This window comes from Suncus etruscus, chromosome 9 (genome assembly GCF_024139225.1).
Source record: "Suncus etruscus isolate mSunEtr1 chromosome 9, mSunEtr1.pri.cur, whole genome shotgun sequence".
Taxonomy (NCBI): Eukaryota; Metazoa; Chordata; class Mammalia; order Eulipotyphla; family Soricidae; genus Suncus; species Suncus etruscus.
Genome location: NC_064856.1, coordinates 109,663,719 through 109,688,671, shown reverse-complemented (window position 1 = coordinate 109,688,671; position 24,953 = coordinate 109,663,719). Strand labels below are relative to the sequence as shown.

Genomic DNA, 24,953 nt, shown 5'->3' with positions numbered 1-24,953 from the left:
GGGTTACTCCTGTCTCTACGCTCAGAAATCACCCCTGGCAGGCATGGGGGACCATATGGGATGCCGGGATTTGAACCACCGTCCTTCCACATGTAAGGCAAATGCCTTACCTCCATGCTATCTCTCCAGCCAAATTTTCTTTATTTTTTTATTTTTTTATTTTTTTTGGTTTTTGGGCCACACCTGTTTGACGCTCAGGGGTTACTCCTGGCTATGTGCTCAGAAATCACCCCTGGCTTGGGGGGACCATATGGGACGCCGGGGGATCGAACCGCGGTCCGTTCCTTGGCTAGCGCTTGTAAGGCAGACACCTTACCTCTAGCGCCACCTTCCCGGCCCCAAAAATTTTCTTTATTTTTTTAATCTTAATTTTTTTGGGGTTTTTTTTTGGGGGGGGGGGCACACCCGTTTGATGCTCAGGGGTTACTTCTGGCTACGCGCTCAGAAATCGCCCCTGCGGAGAGATAGCACAGCGGCGTTTGCCTTGCAAGCAGCCGATCCAGGACCAAAGGTGGTTGGTTCTAATCCCGGTGTCCCATATGGTCCCCCGTGCCTGCCAGGAGCTATTTCTGAGCAGACAGCCAGGCGTAACCCCTGAGCACCGCCGGTTGTGGCCCAAAAACCAAAAAAAAAAAAAAAAAAAAAAGAAATCGCCCCTGGCCTGGGGGGACCATATGGGACGCGGGGGATCGAACCTCGGTCTGTCCTATGCTAGCGTTTGCAAGGTAGACACCTTACTCTAGCGCCACCTTCCCGGCCGCTAAATTTCCTTTATTTTTAATTAACAATAAATGTGTACCATATTCTTCTTTATGGAAAAATAGTGCACCTTGGGAGCAAAAATTAATATAAGACACTGTCTTATTTTCGGGGAAACAGGAGGGTGATAACATTTTAAAGGAAATATAAAGAAAGAATTTATTTATTTATTTATTTTTTGGTTTTTGGGTCACACCCAGCGTTGCTCAGGGGTTACTCCTGGCTGTCTGCTCAGAAATAGCTCCTGGCAGGCACGGGGGACCATATGGGACCTTTGGTCCTGGATCAGCTGCTTGCAAGACAAACACCGCTGTGCTATCTCTCCGGGAAGAATTTATTAAAAAAAAAAAAAAAAAAAAGAGCATTAGAGGGGTAGGGGGAGTAGGAGGGGATCAGAGGGGAAAAGTTCAAGGCTCATCTTTAAGGAACCCTAAAGCCCTGCAGTCCCTGCTGATACCTCCTTCCACTCTCAGAGCAGGCTGTGGGTGTCAGAGGCTGTGGGTGTTGGGACTCGATAAATGGGTGATAGTGGCTTTGAAATGAAAAAGGGGGCCCCCAGGGACCACAAATAGGTTACAGAAGGGGGGTGGGATCACAAGTTGGCACCTCTGAGTAGACACAAGTTGGGAGGGATGCCAAGGGCTGAGAGGGGGCTGTGCCTTCAGGCCCAGAGTTCAGGGCAGGGGAGTTTTTGAAGGTTCCCTGAGGAGGAGTCTAATTCTGGGGTTCACTCAAGTGCTGCAACTTTGTCTCTTTGTTCTTGGGGACTTTTCAAGTGCTTATGGTCTTCTGGAAAGAAAGCAGGAAGTCCAGGTTTGGGGCAAGCACAGTGTCTCTGAACTCCTGTCCTGCGTCCTCTGATAGGCCTGGGCTCCTCATGGTCTGGCAAAGACCTGCATGTCCTGGGAATCAGTGCAGATTGCAGGGATGTTCTAAAATTTTGTTTTGGGATCCCACCCAGCAGTGCTCTGGACTTGGCTCTGCATAAGGTGTCACTCCTGGAAGAATGGATTCAGGGGACCGGACCATATAGGGTGCTGGGTTTGAATACACATTGGATGTGTGTAACAAGAGCACCTTACTTGCCATGCTGACTCTCTGGCCCCAAAGCCCCAGGTTCCTTCTTGATCATATTCGAAATGACTGTGGATTCATTAACTAAAATGACACTAAGTAGGATATCTCTGTTCACTGGACAGCTATTAAGAGAAACAATCCCAGGTCATCTTTGCAAAGTGTTGGAGAAGGGAGATTTGAAGTTTAATATCATGAATGGACAGGAAAGTATAAAAGCCTCTAACAGGGCCAGAGAGATAACACAACAGTAGGGCGTTTGCCTTGCACGCAGCCAATCAAAGATGGACAGTGGTTCAAATCCCAGTGTCCCATATGGTCCCCTGAGCCTGCCAGAAGCGATTTCTGAGCGCACAGCCAGGAGTAACCTCTGAGCACTGCCGGGTGTGACCCAAAAACAAAGAAAGAATCGTCTAACATAACCAGGCCAGGGAAAATAAGTGCAAGGCAGCCATTTTTCTCATGACCGAATAGATTCCACCAATTCAGTCTTTGGCCTGGACCAGCTGAGGCCCCCTTAGGCAGGACAGAAACAGAAGGAGAGCCAGCTCAAGACTCAGAACAGCGTCCAGGATGCTGGTCCCCACCACACTTCTGCAGAAGGTGTTTATTGATAGGCCCAAAGCCCCTTAATCAGCTGCAGCCAGTCAAGGACACTGACCAACTGTGTCTGTGTGTTTGTGCTAAGAGTCACTGCTTGCAACTGAGCTGACTACGTGAAGTGGCTTCTTCGAGTGGATCATTGGCCAGTGATTCCAGTCATCAGCTGCATGAGATCATCTTCTCCCTGATTGTTCTTCACTGATTACTTCATCAGTCAATCACTAACTGATATTTTATTCATCCATGCATTTTTATAATAAATAAAAGAGGACACAATTGTTGTCTTACATCTTTTACAAAAAAAGGCCTGGGGGCTAGAGAGATAGCATGGAATTCAATTAGGGTGTTTGCCTTGCATACAGAAGGATGGTGGTTCGAATCCCAGCATCCCATATGGTCCCCCGATTCTGCTAGTAGCAATTTCTGCCTGTAGAGCCAGGAATAACTCCTGAGCGCTGCCGGTTGTGACCCAAACACCAAAAAAAGGGGGGGCGGGCAGTGAGGTGGCCCTAGAGGTAAGGTGTATGCCTTGCAAGTGCTAGCCAAGGAAGGACTGAGGTTCGATCCCCCAGTGTCCCATATGTTCCCCCCAAGCCAGGGGCAATTTCTGAGCGCTTAGCCAGGAGTAACCCCTAAGCATCAAATGGGTGTGGCCCCCAAAACAAACAAACAAACAAACAAAAACCAAGAAGAAGCCTGGATTTGGACTTTACCACCTCATGGTCCCCTGAGCACTACCAGGAACAACTCCAGTAAAATTATAGAAAGTTACGGTCAGATACATCTGAGTGTGGCCCCAAACCATAGCTAGACTCTAAGTGTCACTCTTGTGAAGTGTAAAATGAAGGGGGGGTGTTTTTTGGGGAGGGCTGAGAGGGAGGGAGCTTGACTTGTGTTTAAGCCACAGATTCGATAAGGCCTTGGTACCTCAGTCCCATCTCTCAAATGCTAAGCACATTCCAGCCAGTGCCAACTTTTCTTTTCTTTATGTGGGGGACAATATATGGTGGTATGCAGGGGTTACTCCTGGTTCTGTGCGTAGAAATTAATTTTGGCAGGCTCGGTGGGACCACATGGGATCCCAGGGATCAAACCTGGGTCAGCTGCGTGCAAGGCAAACGCCCTATCCGGCTATGCTACGCTCCAGTCCCAGCACTGCATTTTAAAAACCTTGTTGCGACAGCTGACTATGATCTCTGACAAGTGTGCAATTGTCACAATAGCCACAAAAGAAGAAGGAAAAGTGCACAGTTTGGGGCATTTCCTTGTTTGCAGTGCCAAGTACCTAGAGATTGACGCAGGACTACAATCTATTTTTGTCTTCAAAGAGTCATCTAGACTGAATGTGTCTCTGAATGGAACCGGTGGCCTTTCCATGTCACAGCTATGAGCAAGACAAGCACCTTACTTGCTATAGACTATCACGCTAGTCCTAAATTTTTACATAATATTTTTGGGGGCCAGTATTTTTTTTTGTTGTTTTTCTTTTGTTTTGGTTTTTGGTTTTTGGGCCACACCCGACGATGCTCAGGGGTTACTCCTGGCTGTCTGCTCAGAAACAGCTCCTGGCAGGCACGGGGGACCATATGGGACTCCGGGATTCGAACCAACCACCTTTGGTCCTGGATCGGCTGTTTGCAAGGCAAACGCCGCTGTGCTATCTTTCCGGGCCCGTATTTTTGGTTTTTAAATGAATCGCCTGTGTGATGGCAGAGGCTACCCAAACCTAGCAGCAGTGGAGATCACACACTTTTGCTGTGGTCTGGGTGTCCCAAATTGCACCACAAGCGGCTGGAGCCATAGCAAAGCAGGTAGGGCATTTGCCTTGCACTTGATCAATTCAGGTTCGAATCTGACATCCCAATTGGTCCCCTGAGCATGCCTGGAGTGATTTCTGAGAGCAGAGACAGGATTAACCATGTAATACCGTCCCGTGTGGCCCCCAAAGCAAACCAAACTAAAACAAACCAAATAGCATCACAAAGCCAGAGATTGGTCCCCAGGCCTGCTCTGGCTTAATTCAGAATTTTATTATTATTATTATTAATATTATTATTATTATTGCCTTGGGGGGGGGCACACCTGGTGACGTTCAGGAGTTACTGCTGGCTCTGTGCTCAGAAATCGCTCCTGGCTCTGGGGACCATGTGGGACTCCGGGGGATCGAACCTGGCTCTGTTCTGGGCGCTTTCAAAGCAAGCGCTCTATCGCTATGCTAGCGCTCCGGCCCCAATTAATTCAGACGTGTCAAGCACAAAAGGTGGACTAAATCATAACCCTCCAGGACTTTATTATTAAGATTTAATGCATGGGGCCAGAGAGATAGCACGGAGAAAGGGCGATTGCCTTGCATGCAGAAGGACGGTGGTTCGAATCCCGGTATCCCATATGGTCCCCCGAGCCTGCTAGGAGTGATTTCTGAGCGTAGAGCCAGGAGGAACCTCTGAGTGCTGCTGGATGTGACCCAAAAATTAAAAAAAACATTTTTAATGCAACACCACCCCATTCCATTTATCCCTTCCTCAGTGGATATGTATCAGGCTATACCTACTCTTGGGTTCTTAGGCTGTGAGATGCTGTGACTATTCTGTTTTGGTTCCCCCATGTCTGTAGTTCCCCCTGAGGATCTGTGTTCAGTTCTAAGGGTGAAAGCGCTGGAAGGTGTCCTTCTGAGGCCCCGCCAGACTTCTCCAAAGTGGCAGCACCTACAAACCTTCCTGCCAGCAGCGTGGGAGCCCTTCGGTTGCCCTCATTACCGTCCGCCCTTGGGGCTTTGTAAAGGTTTATTATCTTTGGGCTCCTCTCCCATGGGTGGGGCAGCTCCCCAAGCCTTCCTGGAGCCTCGGGGCTCACCTCAGGGCCCCCCAATCCTCAAGCACACGCCCCCGCACGTCCGCTCCCTGGACGTGCGTGGGTGCTGCTGGGCAGACGCGGGATCCGAGCGGGAAAAAGGAGGCAGGGCCGAGGATGCGGGACACGCGGCCCCTTCCCGGCTGGCCCGGCCCCTTCCTGGGACCAGCTCCGCCCTGGGCGCGCCCTCCGCGGGGGGCTGAGCGGAAAGCCTGGGGGGCCGCTGGCGTCGGTTCTTGGGGACCTGCACGCCCCGGTTCGGTCCTGCCCGCCGCTCCCAGGGGCTTCCATTCATCTGGACCAAAAGGTGCTGCAGCCTCCGCGTCCCCAAAGTAGCCCAGCGGATGGAGGAGGGCTGGGCCACACACCTGGCTGGGGCGCCCAGCGGTTGCAGGGCAGAATGGGGGGCAGAACGGGGGGCTGTTTTACTGGGCCCCTGGTTAAATTTCTGATCTTTCAGGGGCCGGGAAGATAGCACAGCGGTAGGGTAGGGCGTTTGCTTGCCTTGCATGCAGCCAACCCGGACGGACCTGGGTTCGATCCCCGGCATCCCATCTGGTCCCCCGAGCCTGCCAGGAGTGATTTCTGAGCGCAGAGTCAGGAGTAACCCCTGAGCAGCCGGGTGTGACCCCCAAAGTGATTTCTGATCTTCACAATAAAAAATTCTGATCTTTCCAACGTGCCCGTCCGCACGGGGACCCGTCAAGCCCTAGAAGGCTTCCAGGGCGGTTCGGGCACCCCGGGTTGAGTGGGGCCCACGAGGTGCCAGCGAGCCACTGTGGAGACGTGGGCGCACGGGAGGTGGCTCGGGGGCGCAGACGACGGAGGGCCCAGGTGCGCGGGATGGGGTGACATTCGGGGCGCCAAGCGAGGGCCGGCCTGGGGTCCCCCCGAGAGTAAGGGGCCGGGCCCAGGGTCGCCGGGCAGGGGTGCAGGGGGCGGGCGCGGGCCGGGCGCCCGGAGGAGGGAGGCGGGCGGGCAGGCAGGCAGGCGCGGCCGGCGGCGCCGCGGGGGACCGGGCGGGGGCCTGCGGCCAGCCGGGGGCGGAGAAGTGGGGGGCCGGGGTCCCTCCCCCTGGCGCGGGCTCAGGAATCCTCCGAGGGGCGGGCGGAGGCGGCGGGCGGGGGGCGCTTCCTGGGGCCGCGCGTCCGGGGAGCTGCGCGTCGGTCCGTCGGTCGGTCGGTCGGCCGGTCGGTCTGTCCGTCCGTCCGTCCGCAGGCGTCGCGGGCCCCGAGCGAGTGAGTGGGGAGGGCGCCCCTGTCCACCGGCCCAGGCAGCCCGGGCTGCGGCCCAGTCCGAGGAGCAGGGAGAGGCCCTGGGGGACCGGTGGGGCGGGGGCGGGGCGCTGGGCCGCGAACCCGAACCCGAACCCCAGCCAGCAGGAGGGAGAAGCGGGGAGGGGGCCTCTCCGTGGGTGGTGGTGCCCCCCCAGCACGCACGGACCTGACCCCCGCGCCTCCTCCTCGCAGCCCCAGGATGCTGCCCTGGCTTTCCGGCCTCCCTGCGTCTCTGCTGCTCTGGACGCTGCTGCTGTTGCTTTTGGGGGCCGTGTCCCCCCAGGAATCGGAGGAACTCGACAGCTACACGGTGAGGACAGTGGGGACCCGGACAAGGCAGGGATACAGGGACCGGGATCATGGGGTGGCAGATGCTGCTGGGAAGCTACTTCTGGGATGAGCATTGTTTGGAAGCGGGTGGCCGGACACAGGCCGGACTCAGGCCCTGGTGTGAGCCTGGCTGTTGGAGGGGTGCAGGGGGCGACCACTGGCCCCCTCTGGTCCCCTTGCAGGAATGCACAGACGGCTACGAGTGGGACGCGGACAGCCAGCACTGCCGAGGTGAGAGAGGCCTGGCTGACCCCCTCTCTCCAGGATCCCGGAAGGGACGGGCAGCTGCCCCCCCTCTTGGGCCCGTCCTCTCTCTGCTTTAGGCTGGAGACTAGCCGGGGGGGGGCCCTCCTCCCAGAGAACTCAGAGAGTCCTACCTCCACCCCTTCAGCTCCCGAGCAGAGGGCACTGCCCAGGAGCTGGACACCGGCCGCCTTTGAGCACTCGCTAGCCGGCTCTCCATGGCACTGACTGTGTGTCCCCGGCCACCCTTTGGGCAGGCCAAGCCAGGACCTGGGCTTTGGGGCGGGATAAAGAAACCCTCATGGAGCTGGGCATCTTTGGGGACTAGGGAAGATTATGGGTTGGGCCGCCCGCCCCCCATGAGGCAGGCCTAGCAGGTCCATTCCGCAGATGTCAACGAGTGCCTCACCATCCCCGAGGCCTGCAAGGGCGAGATGAAGTGCATCAATCATTATGGCGGTTACCTGTGTCTACCGCGTTCTGCTGCGGTCATCAATGACCTGCACGAGGGGCCACCTCCGCCCGTCCCACCCGCACGACACTCCACGCCCTGCCCTCCTGGTTATGAACCTGACGAGCAGGAGAGTTGCGTGGGTGAGTGGGGGGTCCTGGTGCCTACGGAGCTTCTCTCTGTCGTCTTCACCCTCAGACCTCACGCTTTGTCCTTGCTTGCAGTGCCCTCTGGGGGAGAGGAGGGGACCCCCAAACCTCGCCCAGAGCCTCCTTTGTGTGGGGCCACTAGGCAAACAGTGCCAGAGCAGCCACCCTTCCTGCCCATCTAGACCTCATCCTGGGCACCACTGAGAGGATCCCCCCTTTCCAATTCACCCCAAGGCTTCATGCCTGGACTCAAGGGCCTGTGTGTGTGGGTCAGGGGGTCCTTGAGGAAACATAGTTGACTGGAAACCCCTTAACTTTTGTCCTGCGAGTCTTGGACGAAATGGGGGTTCTCCATGCATACTTGGGGATCTGGGCAGAGTCTGGTTTCCGGTTTCCCTGGCTAGTCGACTGTTAATTGTGTTGCGGAGAGGGGCCGCCCCCTGGTTCCTGTCTGGGACCAGCGGCTGAGTGCTGTCTCCCGCAGACGTGGACGAGTGTGCCCACGCTCTGCATGACTGCCGCCCCAGCCAGGAGTGCCACAACCTGCCAGGCTCCTACCAGTGCACCTGCCCCGACGGCTACCGCAAGATTGGACCCGAGTGTGTGGGTAAGTCCGGCTTGAGTCCCCCACCCCGACACCTCACTCACCCAACAGCATCCCATGTCCAATGAGCTGCCCCCTGACCCCAGCCTCCTCCTGTCCCCCATCCCAGACATAGATGAGTGTCGCTACCGCTACTGCCAGCACCGCTGTGTCAACCTGCCTGGCTCCTTTCGCTGCCAGTGCGAGCCTGGCTTCCAGCTGGGGCCCAACAATCGCTCCTGCGTGGGTGAGACTGATCCCCACATCTGCGGGGTGTGGGAGATGCTCCTTCTCTTCCGATGATGCTCAGGGCTTATTCCTCGCTCTGTGCTCAGAAATCACTCTTGACAGGCTTGGGGGACCATATGGGATGTCAGGATTAAATCTGGTCAGCTACATGCAAGGCAAATATCTTACCTGCTGTACTATTATTGCTCTGGTCCCTAAAGTTCCTTTTTTGACTTGCTGAGGTTGGGACTCAGGGCTGCTTGTCAACTTTCACAGCCCCTCTTTGTCCCTCCCTACCTGACCCCTGCATCCCCCAGATGTGAACGAGTGTGACATGGGGGCGCCTTGTGAGCAGCGTTGCTTCAACTCCTACGGGACCTTCCTGTGTCGCTGCCACCAGGGCTATGAGCTTCACCGAGACGGCTTCTCCTGCAGTGGTGAGAGCTCTTCCGCCCCCTCTCTATCCCCCTGCACACCTCCCCAGATCCCCGTGAGGCCTCCTGCAGGTCCTTCCTGTCCCCACATATCACTCCTGTTCCAGTTTTTTTTTTTTTGTTTGTTTGTTTGTTTTTGTGTGTGTGGCTTTTGGGTCACACCCAGCAGTGCTCAGGGGATACTCCTGGCTCCATGCTCAGAAATTGCTCCTGGCAGGCACGGGGGACCATATGGGATGCCAGGATTCAAACTGATGACCTTCTGCATGAAAGGCAAACGCCTTACCTCCATGCTATCTCTCCGGCCCCCTGTTCCACAGTTCTTCCAGATCCTGGACCTGGTGGGAAATGCTCAGAAGTGGGGGACAGAGACTGAGCAAGAATGTGGTGCCTCCCTAGGGCTCTACCCGAGCTGCGCTGTCGCACTTTGGTAGAGCGGGTGGCCTGGAGGAGTGAGTGGTGCAGGGTGGCAGAGAGACTCGAACATTCTCAAGTAGTGGTGCACCCCCTTTTCCAGAACTTTTCTCATCTACTTGGCCTCTTTTTCTTTTCCTCCCTCCCTCCCTCCCTCCCTCCCTCCCTCCCTCCCTCCCTCCCTCCCTCCCTTCCTTCCTTCCTTCCTTCCTTCCTTCCTTCCTTCCTTCCTTCCTTCCTCTTTTTTTTTTTGTGTGTGGTTTTTTTGGGTCACACCCGGCAGTGCTCAGGGGTTATTCCTGGCTCCAGGCTCAGAAATTGCTCCTGGCAGGCACGGGGGACCATATGGGATGCCGGGATTCGAACCGATGACCTCCTGCATGAAAGGCAAATGCCTTACCTCCATGCTATCTCTCCGGCCCCCTCTTTTTTTTTTTTTTTTTTTTTTTTGCGTTTCAGGCCGTACTGGGAGGTGTTCAGGACCTCTTGTACTGAATTGTACTCAGAATTACTCCTGGCAGGCTCAGGGGACTATATGGGATGCTGGGGATTGAACCCAGGTTGGACGCATGCAAGGCAAACACCTCCTTGCTGTGCTATCCCTCTGGCAATAAATGAGACCTTGGCCTCATTTAATCCTGCTAACTAACCTAGGAGGCGAATCTTGATTTTCTCTTTTCTCTGCAAAATGAGGACACGAATGTCTCCCTCAAGGTTTGGTAGGAGGAAGTACAGAATGCTAATGTGGCTGCATAGAAGGTAGTTCCTTCTTTGGAAAAGTTAATTGACCTGAGTTGAGGTGGCACAGACTGGATGGTGCCAGGCGTTGCCCAGCTGGGCCCTGTCCTGGACTTCTTGCCCCTCGACTTGCTGTATTACTTACTGTCCCAGCCCAGCTCTGTGGCCCTGGAAGGCCTGTGCTTGGCACCAAGCGCAGCAGGAGGGGAAGTAGGGTGGAGGCCCTTACTAGGCTTGGCCGAGGGTGACTTGTAGGAACTGGGGAAGCTATTGAATAGGTGCTCTGAGCCCCTCCAGACTTCCCTGCTCCGTGTGTGTGTGTGTGTGTGTGTGTGTGTGTGTGTGAGAGAGAGAGAGAGAGAGAGAGAGAGAGAGAGAGAGAGAGAGAGAGAGAGAGAGAGAGAGAGAGAGAGAGAGAGAGAGAGAGAGAGAGAGAGAGAGAGAGAGAGAGAGAGAGAGGAGAGAGGAGTGTGTTAGTTGGGGAGTGGCTTGGATTTTGGTCCACACCTGGCTGTGCTTGGACTTACTAATGGCTCTGTGCTTAGGGAATCACTCCAGACCGAGCTTAGGGACTATTTGCAGTGCCAAGGAATGAACCTGGGTCAACTGTGTGTAAGGCAAAGTCCACCTCGTATTATCACTCCAGTTTACCTACTCCTTTCGTTGTTGTTTGGTTTTGGGTCACATCTGTATGTGCTCAGGGACCATATGGGATGCCAGGGATTGAATTTGGGAAGGCCCGTGCAAGGCGGACTCCCTAACCAATATGCTATTGCTCTGACCCCATCATCTACTTTTTTCTTTTTTTGGTTTTTGAGCCACACCTGGCGGTGCTCAGGGGTTACTCCTTGCTCTGTGTTCAGAAGTCACTCCTGGCAGGCTTTGGGGTACTATATGGGATGCTAGGAATTGAACCCGGGTCAGTCCCAGGTCAGCCTCTTGCAAGGCAAACACCCTACCGCTATTAACACTCAGGCCCCTTCATTATCTGTTTCTTTTATGGACAGGGAACCCCAAGTGCTGAAGTTCAGGAGGACTTAAAATACTTTTCTATAGCTATAATTTACAGTTGGGGACAGAAATGGGACATTTGGGCCCGGAGGACCTTCTTCTTTTCTTTTTTTTTTTTTTTCTTTAGTTTTTTGGAGGACCTTCTTTCAGGACTCAGGGCTCTCATACCCACAGTTCTCACTCCCAGCACACCCCGGTTGGGTCCTCAGGAAATGTGTGGGTGTGGGGGAGGCACTGCCCTGTGCAGGCCTCATGCCCACCTTCCTGCAGACATCGACGAGTGCAGCTACTCCAGCTACCTCTGCCAGTACCGCTGCGTCAACGAGCCAGGCCGCTTCTCCTGCCACTGCCCAGAGGGCTACCAGCTGCTGGCCACGCGCCTCTGCCAAGGTACATGTTGCCTAGTGGAGCGGGCAGAGAGGGGGTGCTGAGGGGCCGGTGGCCTGACTGCCGGGTTCCAGCCCTTCTCTCCTGGTGCAGACATCGACGAGTGTGAGTCGGGCGTGCACGAGTGCTCAGAGGCCCAAACCTGCGTCAACTTCTACGGGGGCTACCGCTGCGTGGACACCAATCGCTGCGTGGAGCCCTATGTCCAGGTGTCAGACAAGTGAGTCGACCCTAGAAACTACAACCCCCAGAAGGCCTAGCGGCGGGCGGCACCTACTCGGCAAGGGCGTGCCTCCGAGGGCTGATGGGAACTGTAGTCCCAGCGCTGGGCACTGGCCGTGGAAGTGAGAGGAGAGTCCTTAGCGGATCCGACCTTGGGCGGGTAGGCCCGATTTGGGGGCTGAGTCCTCAAGCCTGTTCCCCCTCGGGGTCTCCAGCCGCTGCCTCTGCCCGGCCTCCAACCCCCTGTGCCGGGAGCAGCCCTCGTCCATCGTGCACCGCTACATGAGCATCACCTCGGAGCGGAGCGTGCCGGCCGACGTGTTCCAGATCCAGGCCACCTCCGTCTACCCCGGCGCCTACAACGCCTTCCAGATCCGCGCCGGGAACTCGCAGGAGGACTTCTACATTCGGGTATGAAGCCCAGCCTCGCCACATCTGGAAACCCAGACGCTAGGACCTGTCCCCAGGGATAGTGCCAACCCCACACGTTGTGAATCACCATTTTTTGGAGGGGTCCCAAGAACATGCAGTTTTTGTGACACATGGACACTAGTGTTCCAGTCACTCCAGTCCGGGTGGCGCTGTGAAGACCAGGCCAGTCCTGCTCTCAGCCAGAGGGATTTGTTTGGTTTATGGGTCCCACCTGGTGGCACTCGGGTATTACTCCTGGGGGCCAGAGTGATAGCACAGTGGTAGGGCGTTTGCCTTGCACATAGTCGACTGGAGACAGACCTGGGTTTGATCCCCAGCATCCCATATGGTCCCCTGATCCTGCCAGGAGCGATATTTTTTGGGGGGGTCACATTCGGCCGTGCTCAGGGGTACTCCTGGCTCTGCGATCAGAAATTGCTCCTGGTAGGCACGGGGATCATATGGGTATCCAAGATTGGAACCACCGTCCATCTAGATCTGCTGCATTCTAAGGCAAACGCCCTACCACTGTGCTATCTCTCTGGACTCCCAGGAGTGATTTCTGAGCGCAGAGCCAGGAGTAACCCCTGAGCACTGCCAGTTTTGGCCCCAAACAAACATACTCTGGCAGGCTTGGGAACCTTATAGGATGCCAGGGATTGAACCTGGATTGGCCCTATGTAAAGCAAATGCCCTCCTACCCATTGTGCTATTGCTTCACCCTGGCACCAGTAGTTTTTTCTTGCTCAAATGCTTTGTAAGGGGCACAGGCCTACTCCAGATCCTCTAAGACACATCCCATGATTGCAGCCTGGCATTCGATCATGTTAGTCTTGTGCAGACAAAAGAACTAGCTGGGGAAATGGGGGAAATGGCAGCAGTGGGACACTTCAGGTACTGGAGAAGCCAAGTATGCCAGAGCAAGTGAGGGCCCCCAAGTCATACCCTGGTCAGGTGGTCTTTGCCACATACTTAGGTGGGTGCAGCTGGAGACTTGGATAGGGAGGTGACCGGGAGGGCCCCATGCTAAGGCTGATGCCATCTGTGTCCCTGCCCTGCAGCAAATCAATAACGTCAGTGCCATGCTGGTCCTCGCCCGGCCTGTGACAGGCCCCCGGGAGTATGTGCTGGACCTCGAGATGGTCACCATGAACTCCCTAATGAGCTACCGGGCCAGCTCCGTCCTGAGACTCACCGTCTTCGTGGGGGCCTACACCTTCTGAGGGGTGGGTGGGTGACTTCTGTCGAGGTGAGTGGGGATGAGAGGCAATAAAAGGAGAAAGACACAGCGCCCCCATAGCTAAGTACTGCCGCACTGAACCCCAGATGGGGATCGAAAGTGGGAGGTGGGCCCCAGTCACTTAAAGGGGCCATCTATCTCCACCCAGGTGGAAAGGACCAGTGGACCCATGTGCTGAGTCCTCCAAGGCTGGGACTGCTCTGAGGGAAGGAGGCTGTAGACTCCAGACTGTGCCTGGAAAAGTGCTGGCTGGCTTGCAGGGGTGCAACAAAGGCCCCTTGCTCCCTTTCCTCCGACTTGACCATCAGTCTGGGCACAGCCTTGCTGCTTTTGGAGTCCTTTTCCCAATCCACGCAACCAAACAAGTGCACTTGTAACTGCTTTTCAAACCTTTCTTGCCAGCATAAGAGTTGCTGGGGCAAAGGAAGGTTGATGTGACCCAGAATACTCAGAACAGAAACTACAATCCAAGCTGCAGCGTCCCCAGTGACACACCTCCCTGGCAGTCTTTGTGCTCCACCAGGGAACCCCCAGGCCTGGACGTGGAGGCCTTGTTCCTCCATAACAGCAGGCCATGAGCCCTGACGCTTTATCTCGGCCCCTGAGCTTCTGGGAAAGGCTCAGCGGACAAAGTGCGGAGTGTCTGCTTCGTGGCTCAGCTCAGGTCAAGGCGCCTTTGTTGCAGTAGAGCTGGGCCAGGGTCCTGCTCAGCACAGGCCCCAGGTTCCTGCAGAGGAGAGGCCGGTGAGGGGGGCCGGTTGGGCAGTCCCTACCCTTCTGGAGTACATCCCATCTCACCTCTGCAGCCGCCCACACTTGACAGTGCTCAGGAGCTTTTCCTGCTCTTCAGGGGTAGCACAGGCATCATAGGCAGCCAGAAGTCTGGGTGGGTGAGAGGTGCTTGAGTTTTTTTGGCTTCAGGTCTTACTCTGCCTGGCCAATATTTTTTGTTTGATTTTGTATTTTGGGGTCACACCTGGACTGCTCAGGGGTTCATCCTGGCTCTGTGCTCTGAAATCACTCCTGGCAGGCTTGGGGAACCATTTGGGATCCTGGGAATCGAATCCAGCTCCATCCTGGGCCAGCCTCATACAAGGCAAATGCCCTACAGCTGTGCTATCTCTCTGACCCCCCCCCTTGGCCAACCTTTTTTCCTTTTTGCATTTCTTTTCATGGGCCACACCTGGCAGGCAGTGCTCAGGATAACTTCTGGCAGGCTCGGGGGATGCTGGGGATTTAACCTGGGTCAGCTGTGTGCCAGGCAATAGCCCTCCCCACTGTGCTAGCTCTCTGGCCCCACCTGGCCATCATTTGCATTTCTTTGGGGACCACATCTGATGGTGCTCATGGCTTACTCCTGGCTATGTGCTTAGGGATCACTCCAGAGTGTTCAGGAAACCATAGGGCCGTTTTGTTTTGCCTTTTTGGGGTTTCTCTGGTGGTGCTCAGGGCATTCTGAGGGGACCATATGGGGTACTGGGAACTGAACACAGGTACGCCATGTGCAAGGCAAGTGCCCTACCACTGCTCTCTCTGTCAGGCCTCAAGCCTGGCCATTCTTGGTCTGATCACCTTTTCCTTTCCTCTGTACCCAGAGGAATGTCTCTTTTTCCTGTGTCTGACATCCCTGGATGCCTCAGGCCTCACCACTGGGCTTCCTCGGACTGGGCTCTCTCTAGATTCAGACCCCTCCATTAAGTCTGGGTTCCATGCAGCACCCTCAGAAGGCCAGGGGACCCAGAGTACCTGGCAGGGGTGCTGTAGCGCTCCACCAGTGCCGCGGCCTTCTCCCCACTCACTCCTCGCACCTGCATCAGCTGCCGGACAAACACCTCCTGGACCGACTGGGCCTGGGGGCGGGGAGGCCTGGGTCATGGGGGCTCGGGCTGGGTGGCATCTGGGGTGTCGGGCTCCAGACTATTCAGGGAGCTTGGGGGGTTCATGAGGATTTGAAGGTGTGGTGCGGGGGGACTGACAGCGGAAGTACAGAAGGTTCCCAGCAGGGCTGGGACCCACACCTGGTGCCCTCTGACCCCTGACCCTACCCTACCTTGTTCTTCATGGCTCCCATGTTGAAATCACTGAAAGTGAGGAGTGAGCAAAGGGGGTTTGGCGAGGGGCTAGCCGAAGACTCCAGGTCTCCTGAGGTGCCCCAGGGCCGACTGTGAAGCGTGTGGCCCTGAGGAGAGAAGGCATGAAGGGCAGAACTCAGCCTCTGGGGGAGGGGGATCAGTTCAGATCCCAGAGAAAGGGGCTCAATCTGGACCCCATGGAGGAGGTGGCTCACCTCGTACTGCCTCTGCAGGCCGCGAGTCAGGAGGGCCAGGTAGGCTGCTGACTCCTTGATGTCCGCTGTGCGCTTCACAAAGAAGCCATCAATCACCTGCCGGCAGATGGGGCAGGTAGGGAAGGGCCCTGGCAGCTGCAACCCCTGCCCTGTGTGCTCCCCTCACCTGGGTGTTGGTCACGGCCTGCAGCAACGTGCTCTCGGGAAGGCTGAGGTTCTGCATGCGGTCAAACTCCTCCACCAGGTACACCCGGCGTCCCAGGCCACAGCGCTTTAGGCGGAACTGGCGGCGGGGGCAGAGAGGGTCAGGCCCCTGTACTCTTAAGCTAGGGGGCTACTTTGGCACATTGAAAGTCCTCTGTGTTGGGACTAGAGTGATAGCACAGTGGTAAGGCATTTGCCTTGCATGAGGACAACCCTGGATGGACCCCGGTTCGATTTCTAGCATCCCTGCCAGGAATGATTTCTAAGCGTAGAGCCAGGAGTAACCCCTGAGCACCACCGGGTGTGACTCAAAAAAACAAAATAGAAAGATGAGGGGACAGAGCGATAGCACAGCAGGGAGGGCAATTGCCTTGCACATGGTCAACCTGGGTTCAATACCCAGCATCCCATATGACCTCCTGAGCCGGCTAAGAGTAACCCTGAGCACTGCCAGGTATGGCCCCAAAACCAAAAAAGAAAAGAAAAAGAAAATCCTCTGTGCTTGGGTTCACCCTCCTTGTCCCCACTAGGGCTGCTGCCTGTCTCAGGATTGCCCCCTGCTGGCTGCTCCGAACACTGCCCTGTCAAAGTCTGATCAGCTGGTTGGGTGGACTGCCATCCCCACTCGCCCCCTCCCCTAGGCAGTCCTGTAGCCAACACTCTGGATCTGACCCAGCCACTCTCTTGGAGGTTTGGGCCTCCAAGATACCCTAGATAGTGGGCTGGACTTCCGGGGTCCCCTAGGACACTGCACCTTGTCCTCTCAGCCCTGAGGGTCTTCTAAGGCACATAGGGTGGGGGGATGTAAGCCCTGGGCTCACTAAATGGAGTCCCCGGATCCAGGTGGGGGCTTCCAGAACCTTCTGTTCCCGAAAGCGGCCATCGATGATGCTGCTACACAGGTCGTCCATCCGCTTCCGCTCTACCACATGGTCCAGGACCAGCTCTCGGGGGTTTGCTGCAGGGAAGGTTCTGGGGGTGGGTGTTCTGCCCAGCCCCACTGGCCCTGCCACTCCAGCTCCCTGCCCACCTTACCAGGGTCCCCAGGCTGCGTCTCCTGCGCCACCCACACGAAGTCTCCCACGTGCAGCTTGCGAACCGAGTGGGCCACGCGCAGCCGCTGAAGCTCTCGGAGCAGCTGGGCCCGGTGCCCCGTCCTGCGGAGGCCAGGCTAGGTCAGAGAGGCCAGTGTGTAGAGGGGGGGCGCCTCACTGCCTCCGCTGCCCCGTCCTCCTCACTCACCCCTTGACCTCTCCGACGTCCACACACAGGAGCACCTTGTATTCCCCAGGCTTCAGCTCCAGAGCTGCTGAATGTCTGCTCCCTCCGATAGCTCCACTGCAGGGGGGGAGCCCCATATAATTACATGTGGAAGTGAGGCCCGACCCCTCCTGTTCGTCCCTTCCTCACCGCTCAGCCGAGGCCTCTCCTGGCTCTTGGGGGTCCTCTCCAGGGGTCTCCTGAGACTCAGGGTTCACGTCCACTGACTTGTCCTCCGACTCGGCCAGCTTCTGGGCCAGCACCAGGCCTGCTGGAGTCAGTGAATACCTGATCATGGGGAGACACACACGGGTCTCTCTTTGCTCCAAGCACCCGGCTGACGACCCACAAGCCCGCACAAATGTCCAGCTGCCTGTCACACACACACCCCTGGCTCCCTGGGGCCACGCTGCTCACTCTATCTCTTGCCCTGCCTGCATATTTCTGGGGCTCACTTCTGGGATGTCCAGGACAAGCCTCCAACACAGGCCACCCCCCTGAGCTCTCTTGCAGGGTAGGCTCCAGGGAGGCAAAGTCCCCCTACCCCCCACCTCCTGTGCTGCGGGCACACCTGGCTGGCCGGTGGGTCCTGAGGACGAGGTTTCTGCTGAGCAGGGTCCGGAGGGCCGGCCAGGTTCGGGCATTTCCAGGGGCCACCTGTCCTCGAAGCAGGAGACCCTTAGAGAGCCTTGCAGGGGGTGGCTCCAGGGCCTATGCCCTGGCCCCCAGGAAGGGCACCCAGTGGAGGGGCCCAGGCAATGTCCCCGCTCACTGCTCGCTCACCCGCGGTGTCTTCTGGGCGCATCTCTGCAGCAGCTCCTCCTTGGTGAGGAAGCCAGGGCCGTCGGGCTTCTGGAGCAGGGTGGAGAGATGGAGTCAGACCTGAGCACCAAAGGGACCAGTCCTGCAGCCTGGACCACCCCCGGACCCCCCGACTCACCAGGTGTTCCTGGTAGAGCTGCAGCAGCGCAGCTCGAGCCCCTGAGTGCCGGGCTGGCCAGTAGCTGCTGGAGCTCCCAGCTGTGTCCTGGGCCAGAGCCTGAAAAAAGAGGGGCGGGGGCAGCAAACAGAAGCTGGAGCTCTGGCTGCAACCCACTGTGTTTTGGGGGCCCACCCAACAAGGCTCAGCCCCCTAAAAAGCCGGAGTGGGGGAGCTGTCAACCGACTCACCTTACAGAAAACATTTGCAAAACAAGCCATTTGCTCCATTACTGGCGGAGAGGCTGGGCCCAGCTCCACCAAGTTCTCCAGACCAGAAAACCTCACCCCCACGCTCCCCATCTTTCCCCCATCACACTCCCAAACCCGTCCTCACTGGCACGGAAGAGTCCTGGGCAGAGGGACCTTCCCCGGCGGGATTCGGGGCTCGGGATGGTGAAGCTGAAGCCTGGTCACCTGCAGCGGGGACACAAGGAGGTCAGCCTTGACGTTGGGGTGCGGGTGGAGCCCGTGGCCGGCCAGCAAGCAAGCAGCTTGGCCAGCAGCCGGGAGCTGGACGCCGGGGCGGACCAGGAGGTGATACCGGCTGGCCCTGGGCAAGGGTCCGATCCCTGCGCTCACCGCCCGACGCCCGGTGCTGCTGCAGCCGCTGGTCCAGCATGCGGCAGAGCCCGTCTCCGAAGTGCTGGAGGATCTTGGCCTCCTTGCCGCTGTGCAGGGGCAGCGGGTACCGCCGCAGGGAGCGCAGCGCCTGGCAGGGGGACGGAGGGCGCGGGTGCAAGTCGGGCCGGGCCCGCGATCGGGACTTGGGGTTCGGGGTTGGGGGGTCACCCAGCACCCCCACCCGGGATCTGGCAAGCCTGCGGCCCGGGCCGCACCTTCTGGAACACGAAGCGCGTGCGACGCCCCTTGCTGGCCGCCTCGTCCCGCCACTCGGTGAGCCAGCGGACGAAGAGCGGGTTGGGGCACAGAGGCAGCGGGCGCTTCCTGCCCAGGCGCACGGGCGCTGCCATGCTCGGGGCGGCGGGGACTCGAACCCTCGGCCCCGGGCGGCGGGCGGGGCTCCAACGGCTCGACCCGCCCTCGATCCCTCCTACCACCCCACCCACGCCACCCCGGGCTTAGGCTCTTTCTGCGGAGTCGCGGGGACCCCGAACTTTGACCCGTCCAGGCCCAAGAGCGGGTCCGCTTGCGCCGCGAGGAGGCCGACAGCGTCCCGACGTGGCCGGGAGGACCGGCGGGGCCGGCGCTCAGCCTGGAACCCGAGGCCCGCGGGTTTGGGGGTTTGGGCACTGCAGGGCGCCCGTCTGGTGCAGCAGGAGCATCGCGGCGCTGGTGCAATCGGGGAGGGGGCCGAGGGAAAGTGGACACGCGACGGGGCCAGGAGGGGCTGCAGGCAAGAAATCTGGCTCGAGGAAGCGATGCTGCAGGGCCCGGAGAGATAGCACAGCGGCGTTTGCCTTGCAAGCAGCCGATCCAGGACCAAAGGTGGTTGGTTCGAATCCCGGTGTCCCACAGGGTCCCCCGTGCCTGCCAGGAGCTATTTCTGAGCAGACGGCTCAGATGCTGCTGCAGAGCGGGCCTGCGCCTCCGGGAGGAGCCCAGATGGCACCGGCCGGAGATGCTGGGCACCCTGGCGGGCTAGAGGGGCCTGAGATGGGCCCCTGATTGGATGTGGGGTGCTCCCGAATGTCAGGACGTCGCTATTTTGTGTGTGTGTGTGGGTCACACCCGGCAGCGCTCAGGAGTTCCTCTTGGCTCTACGCTCAGAAATCGCCCCTGGCAGGCTCATAGGAGGGACCCCATGGGATGCCATTAGGGGATTGGAACCACCGTCCGTCCTCCTGCATGCAAGGCCAACGCCCTGCCTCTATGCTAAATCTCCGGCCCCTGAAATATTCTTTGATGGACAATCTTCACTGCTTTATTATTTTTTTCTTTCTTTGGGGGGGCCACACCCATTGATGCTCAGGGGTTGCTCCTGGCTAAGCGCTCAGAAATCGCCCCTGGCTTGGGGGGGACCATATGGGACAGCGGGGGATGGAACCGCGGTCCTTCCTTCGCTAGCGCTTGCAAGGCAGACACCTTGCCTCTAGCGCCACCTCGCCGGCCCCCACTGCTTTATTTTCAGTGACTGCTTATTTATTTATTTATTTATGTTTTGGGACCACACCCGGTGGCACTGAGGGGTCACTTCTGGCTCTACGCGCAGAAATCGCTCCTGGCAGGCTTTGTGGGGGGGATCGTCCGGGATGCCGGGATTCGAACCACAGTCCTCCTGCATGCAGTGCAAACGCCCAACACCTCCAAGCTCTCTCTCCGGCCCAGGACGTCGCTTTTTCGGGTCCCACCCTCGGGGGTGCCGAGGGGGAGAGGCGGGCTCCCAGGCGCCAGGCCCCGCCCCACCCGCCGCGCTCCTGCACACCCGCAGGCGGCCGGGACCCGCGACTCCCGCCCGACGCTGCGCTGCCTTATAAGGAGCCCGGCGCCGGCGCTGGGGTTCGCCCCGCCTCCCCGCGGCTCTTGTCCTAATAAGGGCATCTAGGGCATCCCGCGGCGAGCGGCGGGCGGGCGGGCGCGCGCGCGCGTCTCCAGGGCGACTGAGGAGGTCTCCCGCCCCGGGTCGCGGCTCTGGGACGGGAAAACATCCTCATCCGGGTCTTCTGGCGGGGCCGCGGCGGGGAGGGGTCCGGGTCAAGGTGCGCCCCCGGGCGGACAGGTGGAGCCGCCGTCCGAACTCCACCCGAGGCTCCGGGAGCGGCGGGGCGCCCGGGACCACAAGTCCCGGCATGCTCTGCGGCACGCGGGCGGGCGGCGGCGTCCTTCCGGGAGGAGTTCAGCCCCCACCCCAGGCGTCCAGCTTGTCAATTACCAGCTTTATTCCCCCGGCCGCGACCCCGTCGTCTCTTCCTGCGGAGGGGAGGCCGGGGCTTTTGTTCGAGGCCCCCGGCAGGCATCCATCTCCCGCAATCGCCTCACCCTGGTTTCTTTATTAATAAAGACGATGGCCTCAGATACTGAATCTCGCTTTCATTTTCTTTTTTTGGCGCTTATCAAATGAATATGCAGCTTGCCTAACGACTCGAGCATATGAGAGTCCGCTGCGGCTTCCTATCGATCCCTCTTGCCACTCACTGACAGATGCCGCAGTTTAAAACCCTCGTGAGGGAATAAAAATAAAAGGAATTGGATGCACAGCTTGACTCCTTGGGGGATCATGCCCATCTATCTTTTTTATAAAAGGATGCCTCCCCTTTCTGTGTGTATTTTCACACACAGATTAAAACTGCATTGCAGACACCTTTTGAAAAATCCAGGTGATGCAGATGGGTTCTTAATGATTCTTGGAAGATGCTTAGTTAGAAGGGCCCATAGGGCTGCCTGGCTGGCCAAGCGAATCGTTGCGTCAAATTCAGAAAAGCAACACGCTGCCTTCACTGGAAGCAGCAGCTTCCTCATCCAGGAAGGGAGAAAAACGTCAAGTTGGAGCTCAAGGAAAACCGTTTGTTTCCCAACGGTCCAAAAAGCTGCCAAGTCGCGGGGATCATTTTCGGGTCAAGTTACCCGGCGCCGGGGGCCTTTGGCTGAGCTCCGAGCTGGTTCCTAAAAAAAAAGAAAAGAAAAAAGAAAGAAAAAGAAACGGACCAATGAGCGCGCCCTCCGAGCCTAAGCCCCGCCCCCTGGACGTGAACATCCGGCAAGCCCGGGAGCCAGTTGGGGCGGCGCGAGACCCCCTCGGACTCCATTTCCCAGCAGCCCCCGGGGCGAGCCCGGAAGTCCGCCCCGCCCCTCATTGTGCGGCTCGTACTAAACGGAAGGGGACTGGAGAGGCCGCGCTCAGTCGGCTCCCGGCAGCAGCTGCGTACGGCGCGCTCGTCTCCTCCGCCTGCCGCCTTTGCTCTCGCTCTCTCCGCCGTCTCTCTCTCGCTTCCGGAAACATGGTGAGCGACGAGCCTGGGCCGAGCTCGGAGGGGAAGGCGGCCTCGAGGCCGGGACGGGCGAGGGGAATGCGACGTCGGGCGGGCGGGCGCGCGTGCCCCCTCCCCCAGCGCCTCGGGCGGGACGAGGGTCTCGTGCTGAGGGGCGGGCGGGCGCCGGGCCGCGCATGCGCGCGCCCGCGGGCTTTGGTGGGCGCGCATGCGCGCTCCCCGGAGCCGGCCCCTCCCCCACCCGGCTGCTGCGCCCGCGCCGGCCTGGCCTAGGCCTGGGGGGGAGGGGAGGGGTCCGGCGCGCCCCCGCGGGGTTAACCGCCTGGGAGCGCGCGCCGCGTCTGGCGCCTCGGGAGCGCGCGCGGTGGGAACACGCGGCTCCGGGGCAAAGCGCACGCGCGCTCGCCCCACCCAGGCTGCTCCCGGCTCCGCGTCACCCGCCGCGGCCGGCGGCGAGAGCCGAGAGCAGGTGGCGGGGAGGCGGCCCGGGGTGCCAGGAAGGGGGACCCCGGGACTCCGCAGGCCCGCCGCGGCCTCGGCGGCTGCTGCTGCCCGGACGACGTTGCAGGCCGCGCGCGCGACACACACACACACACACACACACACACACACACACACACACATATATGCCCGGGCCCGATCGGCGGCTGTCACCCCGAACCCCGGGATCCGGGACCCGTCGCGGGGCCACACTGGCTGGCTCCCCCGGATGGGGCCCGAGGGCGGAGCTGCGTTTGGGGAAGTGGCCCGGTGGCCGCCCGGAAACCACCCACCCGCCCGGCTTGTGTAACTCGGCCCCGGATCCCGCCCGCACCCCGAAAAGACCCCTCGGGATGGCCGCGCTGCTGCTGCAGCCGCCGCCGACGCTGCCCGGCGGGGTGAACCCCGCGAGGGGAACCGAGCAGGCCCGGCCGATCGCTGCCTCTGTCCCCACCTCCTCCTCCTCCGGAAGCGGCGGGGTCACGTGGCCCGCTTCCTCTGCAGTTCCGGGAGGGGGGCCCCCCGCACCCCATCCTGCCGAAGGTGCCCCCCACCCACCCCGGCTGCGCTCGGGATGCTTCCAGCCTGCTGAGCACCCAGCACCTCCGCTGCTGGCGTGGGAGCCGATGCCAGCCGCCTGGACTGATCTATCTCCACTTAGTCTGGGGAACTGGGCCGGTTCCAAGGAATCGATGTGACCCTGGCTTGTGGGGACCCCGCAGAGAAACGCAATAGCGAGAGAGAGAGAGAGAGACAGAGACAGAGAGAGAGAGAAAGAGAGAGAGAGAGAGAGAGAGAGAGAGTGTGTGTGTGTGTGTGTAGTAGCCGATGCAGACACTGGGCCCATCTGCTTAGGCAGCTGCCCCTTTAGTGTTCCTTCTAGAATTGTGGGTACTCGGGTGACTGGGGGGGGGGCTGTTCAGTTGCTGATGACAGACCTAGCAGTGTCTGGGGTCCCTTTCTCGAGTCTGGACAGCTGTGAGTCAGCACTTAAATGGTGTGGCTGGTCGGTTGCCGCTGCTGGGAGCCTGGGGGACCCTGTTCCCAGGACCCAGACCCCATGTTCTTAACAATTGGGTGTCTAGCTTAAAGCCTGGGGGAAGGTGCCGACCTGGGTTAGCACAGCTCTCTGCCAGGGCTGCCCTGGGGACTCCGGGCACCCTGTGGTCTTTTGCCAGTGACTTGCTTGGGGCAACTTGACTTCTGCCCGCGGAAGGGGCTCAAGGGCCTCTGGGGCCTCTCCGGGTTGGCGCCCTGGCTGGGCTCCTGAACAAGCAGGGAATGGGGGTCCCCAGAGCCTTTTCCTCAAGAGGGCTTGTACGGCTCGTCCCCAGGCTTCCGGCGTGGCAGTCTCGGATGGCGTCATCAAGGTGTTCAATGACATGAAGGTGCGCAAGTCGTCCACGCCCGAGGAGGTGAAGAAGCGCAAGAAGGCCGTGCTCTTCTGCCTGAGCGAGGACAAAAAGAATATCATCCTCGAGGAGGGCAAGGAGATCCTGGTGGGCGACGTGGGCCAGACCGTGGACGACCCCTACGCCACCTTCGTCAAGATGCTGCCTGACAAGGACTGCCGCTACGCGCTCTACGACGCCACCTACGAGACCAAGGAGAGCAAGAAGGAAGACCTGGTGTTCATCTTCTGGTGAGCCCGGGCTCACCGGCAAGCAGGGAGGACTTGGGGACAGGGCCCAAAGCTGGGATGTGTTAGAGGCCGGCCACAGGCTTTCTGTGTGTCCCATCTGCCCCGTGGTGGCCCTCATGAGCTGCTCCTTCTGACTCCATTTCCCTCCCAGGGCCCCTGAGTGTGCGCCCCTGAAGAGCAAAATGATCTATGCCAGCTCCAAGGATGCCATCAAGAAGAAGCTGACAGGTGAGGACCAGGGCTGGGGTGTCATCTGCCCTGTTGGGGGGGCTCCCCTTCCATCTGTTCTGTGGGCTCCTTCCCAACCACACTCCCGCCCTCCTTTCTTCCCCACAGGAATCAAGCACGAATTACAAGCAAACTGCTACGAGGAAGTCAAGGATCGCTGCACCCTGGCCGAGAAGCTGGGGGGCAGTGCCGTCATTTCCCTGGAGGGCAAACCTTTGTGAGCCCCTCGGTCCCCTGCTCGGAGCATCTGGCAGCCCTAGACCTGCCTGTGGCGGTTGCAGGCTGCCCCCTTCCTGCCAGACCGGAGGGGCTGGGGGGATCCCAGCAGGGGGAGGGCAGTCCCATCACCCAGTTGCCAAACAGTCCCCCCAGCCCCGGACCTTCCTCTTTCCCACCCCCCACATTCCCTGCCGGTTCTGGCCTTCCCAAACTGCTTTTTGATCTTTTGATTCCTTCTGGGTTGAAGCAGACCAATTTTCTCCCGGGCACCCCAGCTTGGGGGGGGCCTGCTTTTTTTTTTAACGACACCCACCTCCCCAATCCGCTCCCTCCCTCCCCTTTCCCATGCTGCCAACTCTAA

At 58.9% G+C, this 24,953-nt stretch overlaps 3 protein-coding genes across 3 annotated transcripts; 2 read left to right on the top strand and 1 right to left on the bottom strand.

Moving 5' to 3' along the window:
- The first annotated feature begins 6,443 nt into the window (after positions 1 to 6,443).
- EFEMP2 (EGF containing fibulin extracellular matrix protein 2) lies at positions 6,444 to 13,452 on the top strand. Its single transcript, XM_049780168.1, has 11 exons — positions 6,444 to 6,524; positions 6,756 to 6,873; positions 7,076 to 7,124; positions 7,527 to 7,730; positions 8,221 to 8,343; positions 8,450 to 8,566; positions 8,865 to 8,984; positions 11,415 to 11,534; positions 11,625 to 11,751; positions 11,969 to 12,164; positions 13,226 to 13,452. The coding sequence occupies exons 2-11, from the start codon at positions 6,763 to 6,765 to the stop codon at positions 13,385 to 13,387; spliced, it is 1,329 nt and encodes a 442-aa protein (XP_049636125.1). The 5' UTR covers positions 6,444 to 6,524; positions 6,756 to 6,762; the 3' UTR covers positions 13,388 to 13,452.
- Positions 13,453 to 13,814: 362 nt separating this feature from the next.
- MUS81 (MUS81 structure-specific endonuclease subunit) lies at positions 13,815 to 19,154 on the bottom strand. The gene is made up of 16 exons (XM_049780163.1): positions 18,973 to 19,154; positions 18,716 to 18,845; positions 18,471 to 18,550; positions 18,096 to 18,194; positions 17,939 to 18,007; positions 17,727 to 17,812; positions 17,306 to 17,443; positions 17,138 to 17,233; positions 16,931 to 17,052; positions 16,756 to 16,853; positions 15,858 to 15,974; positions 15,692 to 15,787; positions 15,455 to 15,583; positions 15,151 to 15,254; positions 14,203 to 14,286; positions 13,815 to 14,131 (listed from the first exon to the last, which is right to left on the bottom strand). The coding sequence occupies exons 1-16, from the start codon at positions 19,105 to 19,107 to the stop codon at positions 14,065 to 14,067; spliced, it is 1,650 nt and encodes a 549-aa protein (XP_049636120.1). The 5' UTR covers positions 19,108 to 19,154; the 3' UTR covers positions 13,815 to 14,064.
- A 2,722-nt stretch (positions 19,155 to 21,876) lies between these two features.
- Positions 21,877 to 24,775, top strand: CFL1 (cofilin 1). The gene is made up of 4 exons (XM_049780188.1): positions 21,877 to 22,035; positions 23,838 to 24,145; positions 24,297 to 24,373; positions 24,482 to 24,775. Exons 1-4 carry the CDS (start codon positions 22,033 to 22,035, stop codon positions 24,592 to 24,594), a joined length of 501 nt encoding a protein of 166 aa, XP_049636145.1. The 5' UTR covers positions 21,877 to 22,032; the 3' UTR covers positions 24,595 to 24,775.
- Positions 24,776 to 24,953: the final 178 nt, after the last annotated feature.

Bases quoted from the DNA above. Each gene is read 5' to 3' on its own strand.
- EFEMP2 (XM_049780168.1), top strand. From the start codon at position 6,763: ATGCTGCCCTGGCTTTCCGGCCTCCCTGCGTCTCTGCTGCTCTGGACG. The intron at 6,874-7,075 runs GTGAGGACAGTG...GTCCCCTTGCAG, and splicing joins AGGAACTCGACAGCTACACG to GAATGCACAGACGGCTACGA. The intron at 11,752-11,968 runs GTGAGTCGACCC...CGGGGTCTCCAG, and splicing joins TATGTCCAGGTGTCAGACAA to CCGCTGCCTCTGCCCGGCCT.
- MUS81 (XM_049780163.1), bottom strand. From the start codon at position 19,107: ATGGCAGCGCCCGTGCGCCTGGGCAGGAAGCGCCCGCTGCCTCTGTGC. The intron at 18,551-18,715 runs GTGAGCGCAGGG...TCCCCGCTGCAG, and splicing joins GCAGCACCGGGCGTCGGGCG to GTGACCAGGCTTCAGCTTCA. The intron at 15,975-16,755 runs GTTCTGGAAGCC...CCCCGCCGCCAG, and splicing joins GCCGCTTTCGGGAACAGAAG to TTCCGCCTAAAGCGCTGTGG.
- CFL1 (XM_049780188.1), top strand. The intron at 24,146-24,296 runs GTGAGCCCGGGC...TTTCCCTCCCAG, and splicing joins GACCTGGTGTTCATCTTCTG to GGCCCCTGAGTGTGCGCCCC. The intron at 24,374-24,481 runs GTGAGGACCAGG...TCTTCCCCACAG, and splicing joins CATCAAGAAGAAGCTGACAG to GAATCAAGCACGAATTACAA.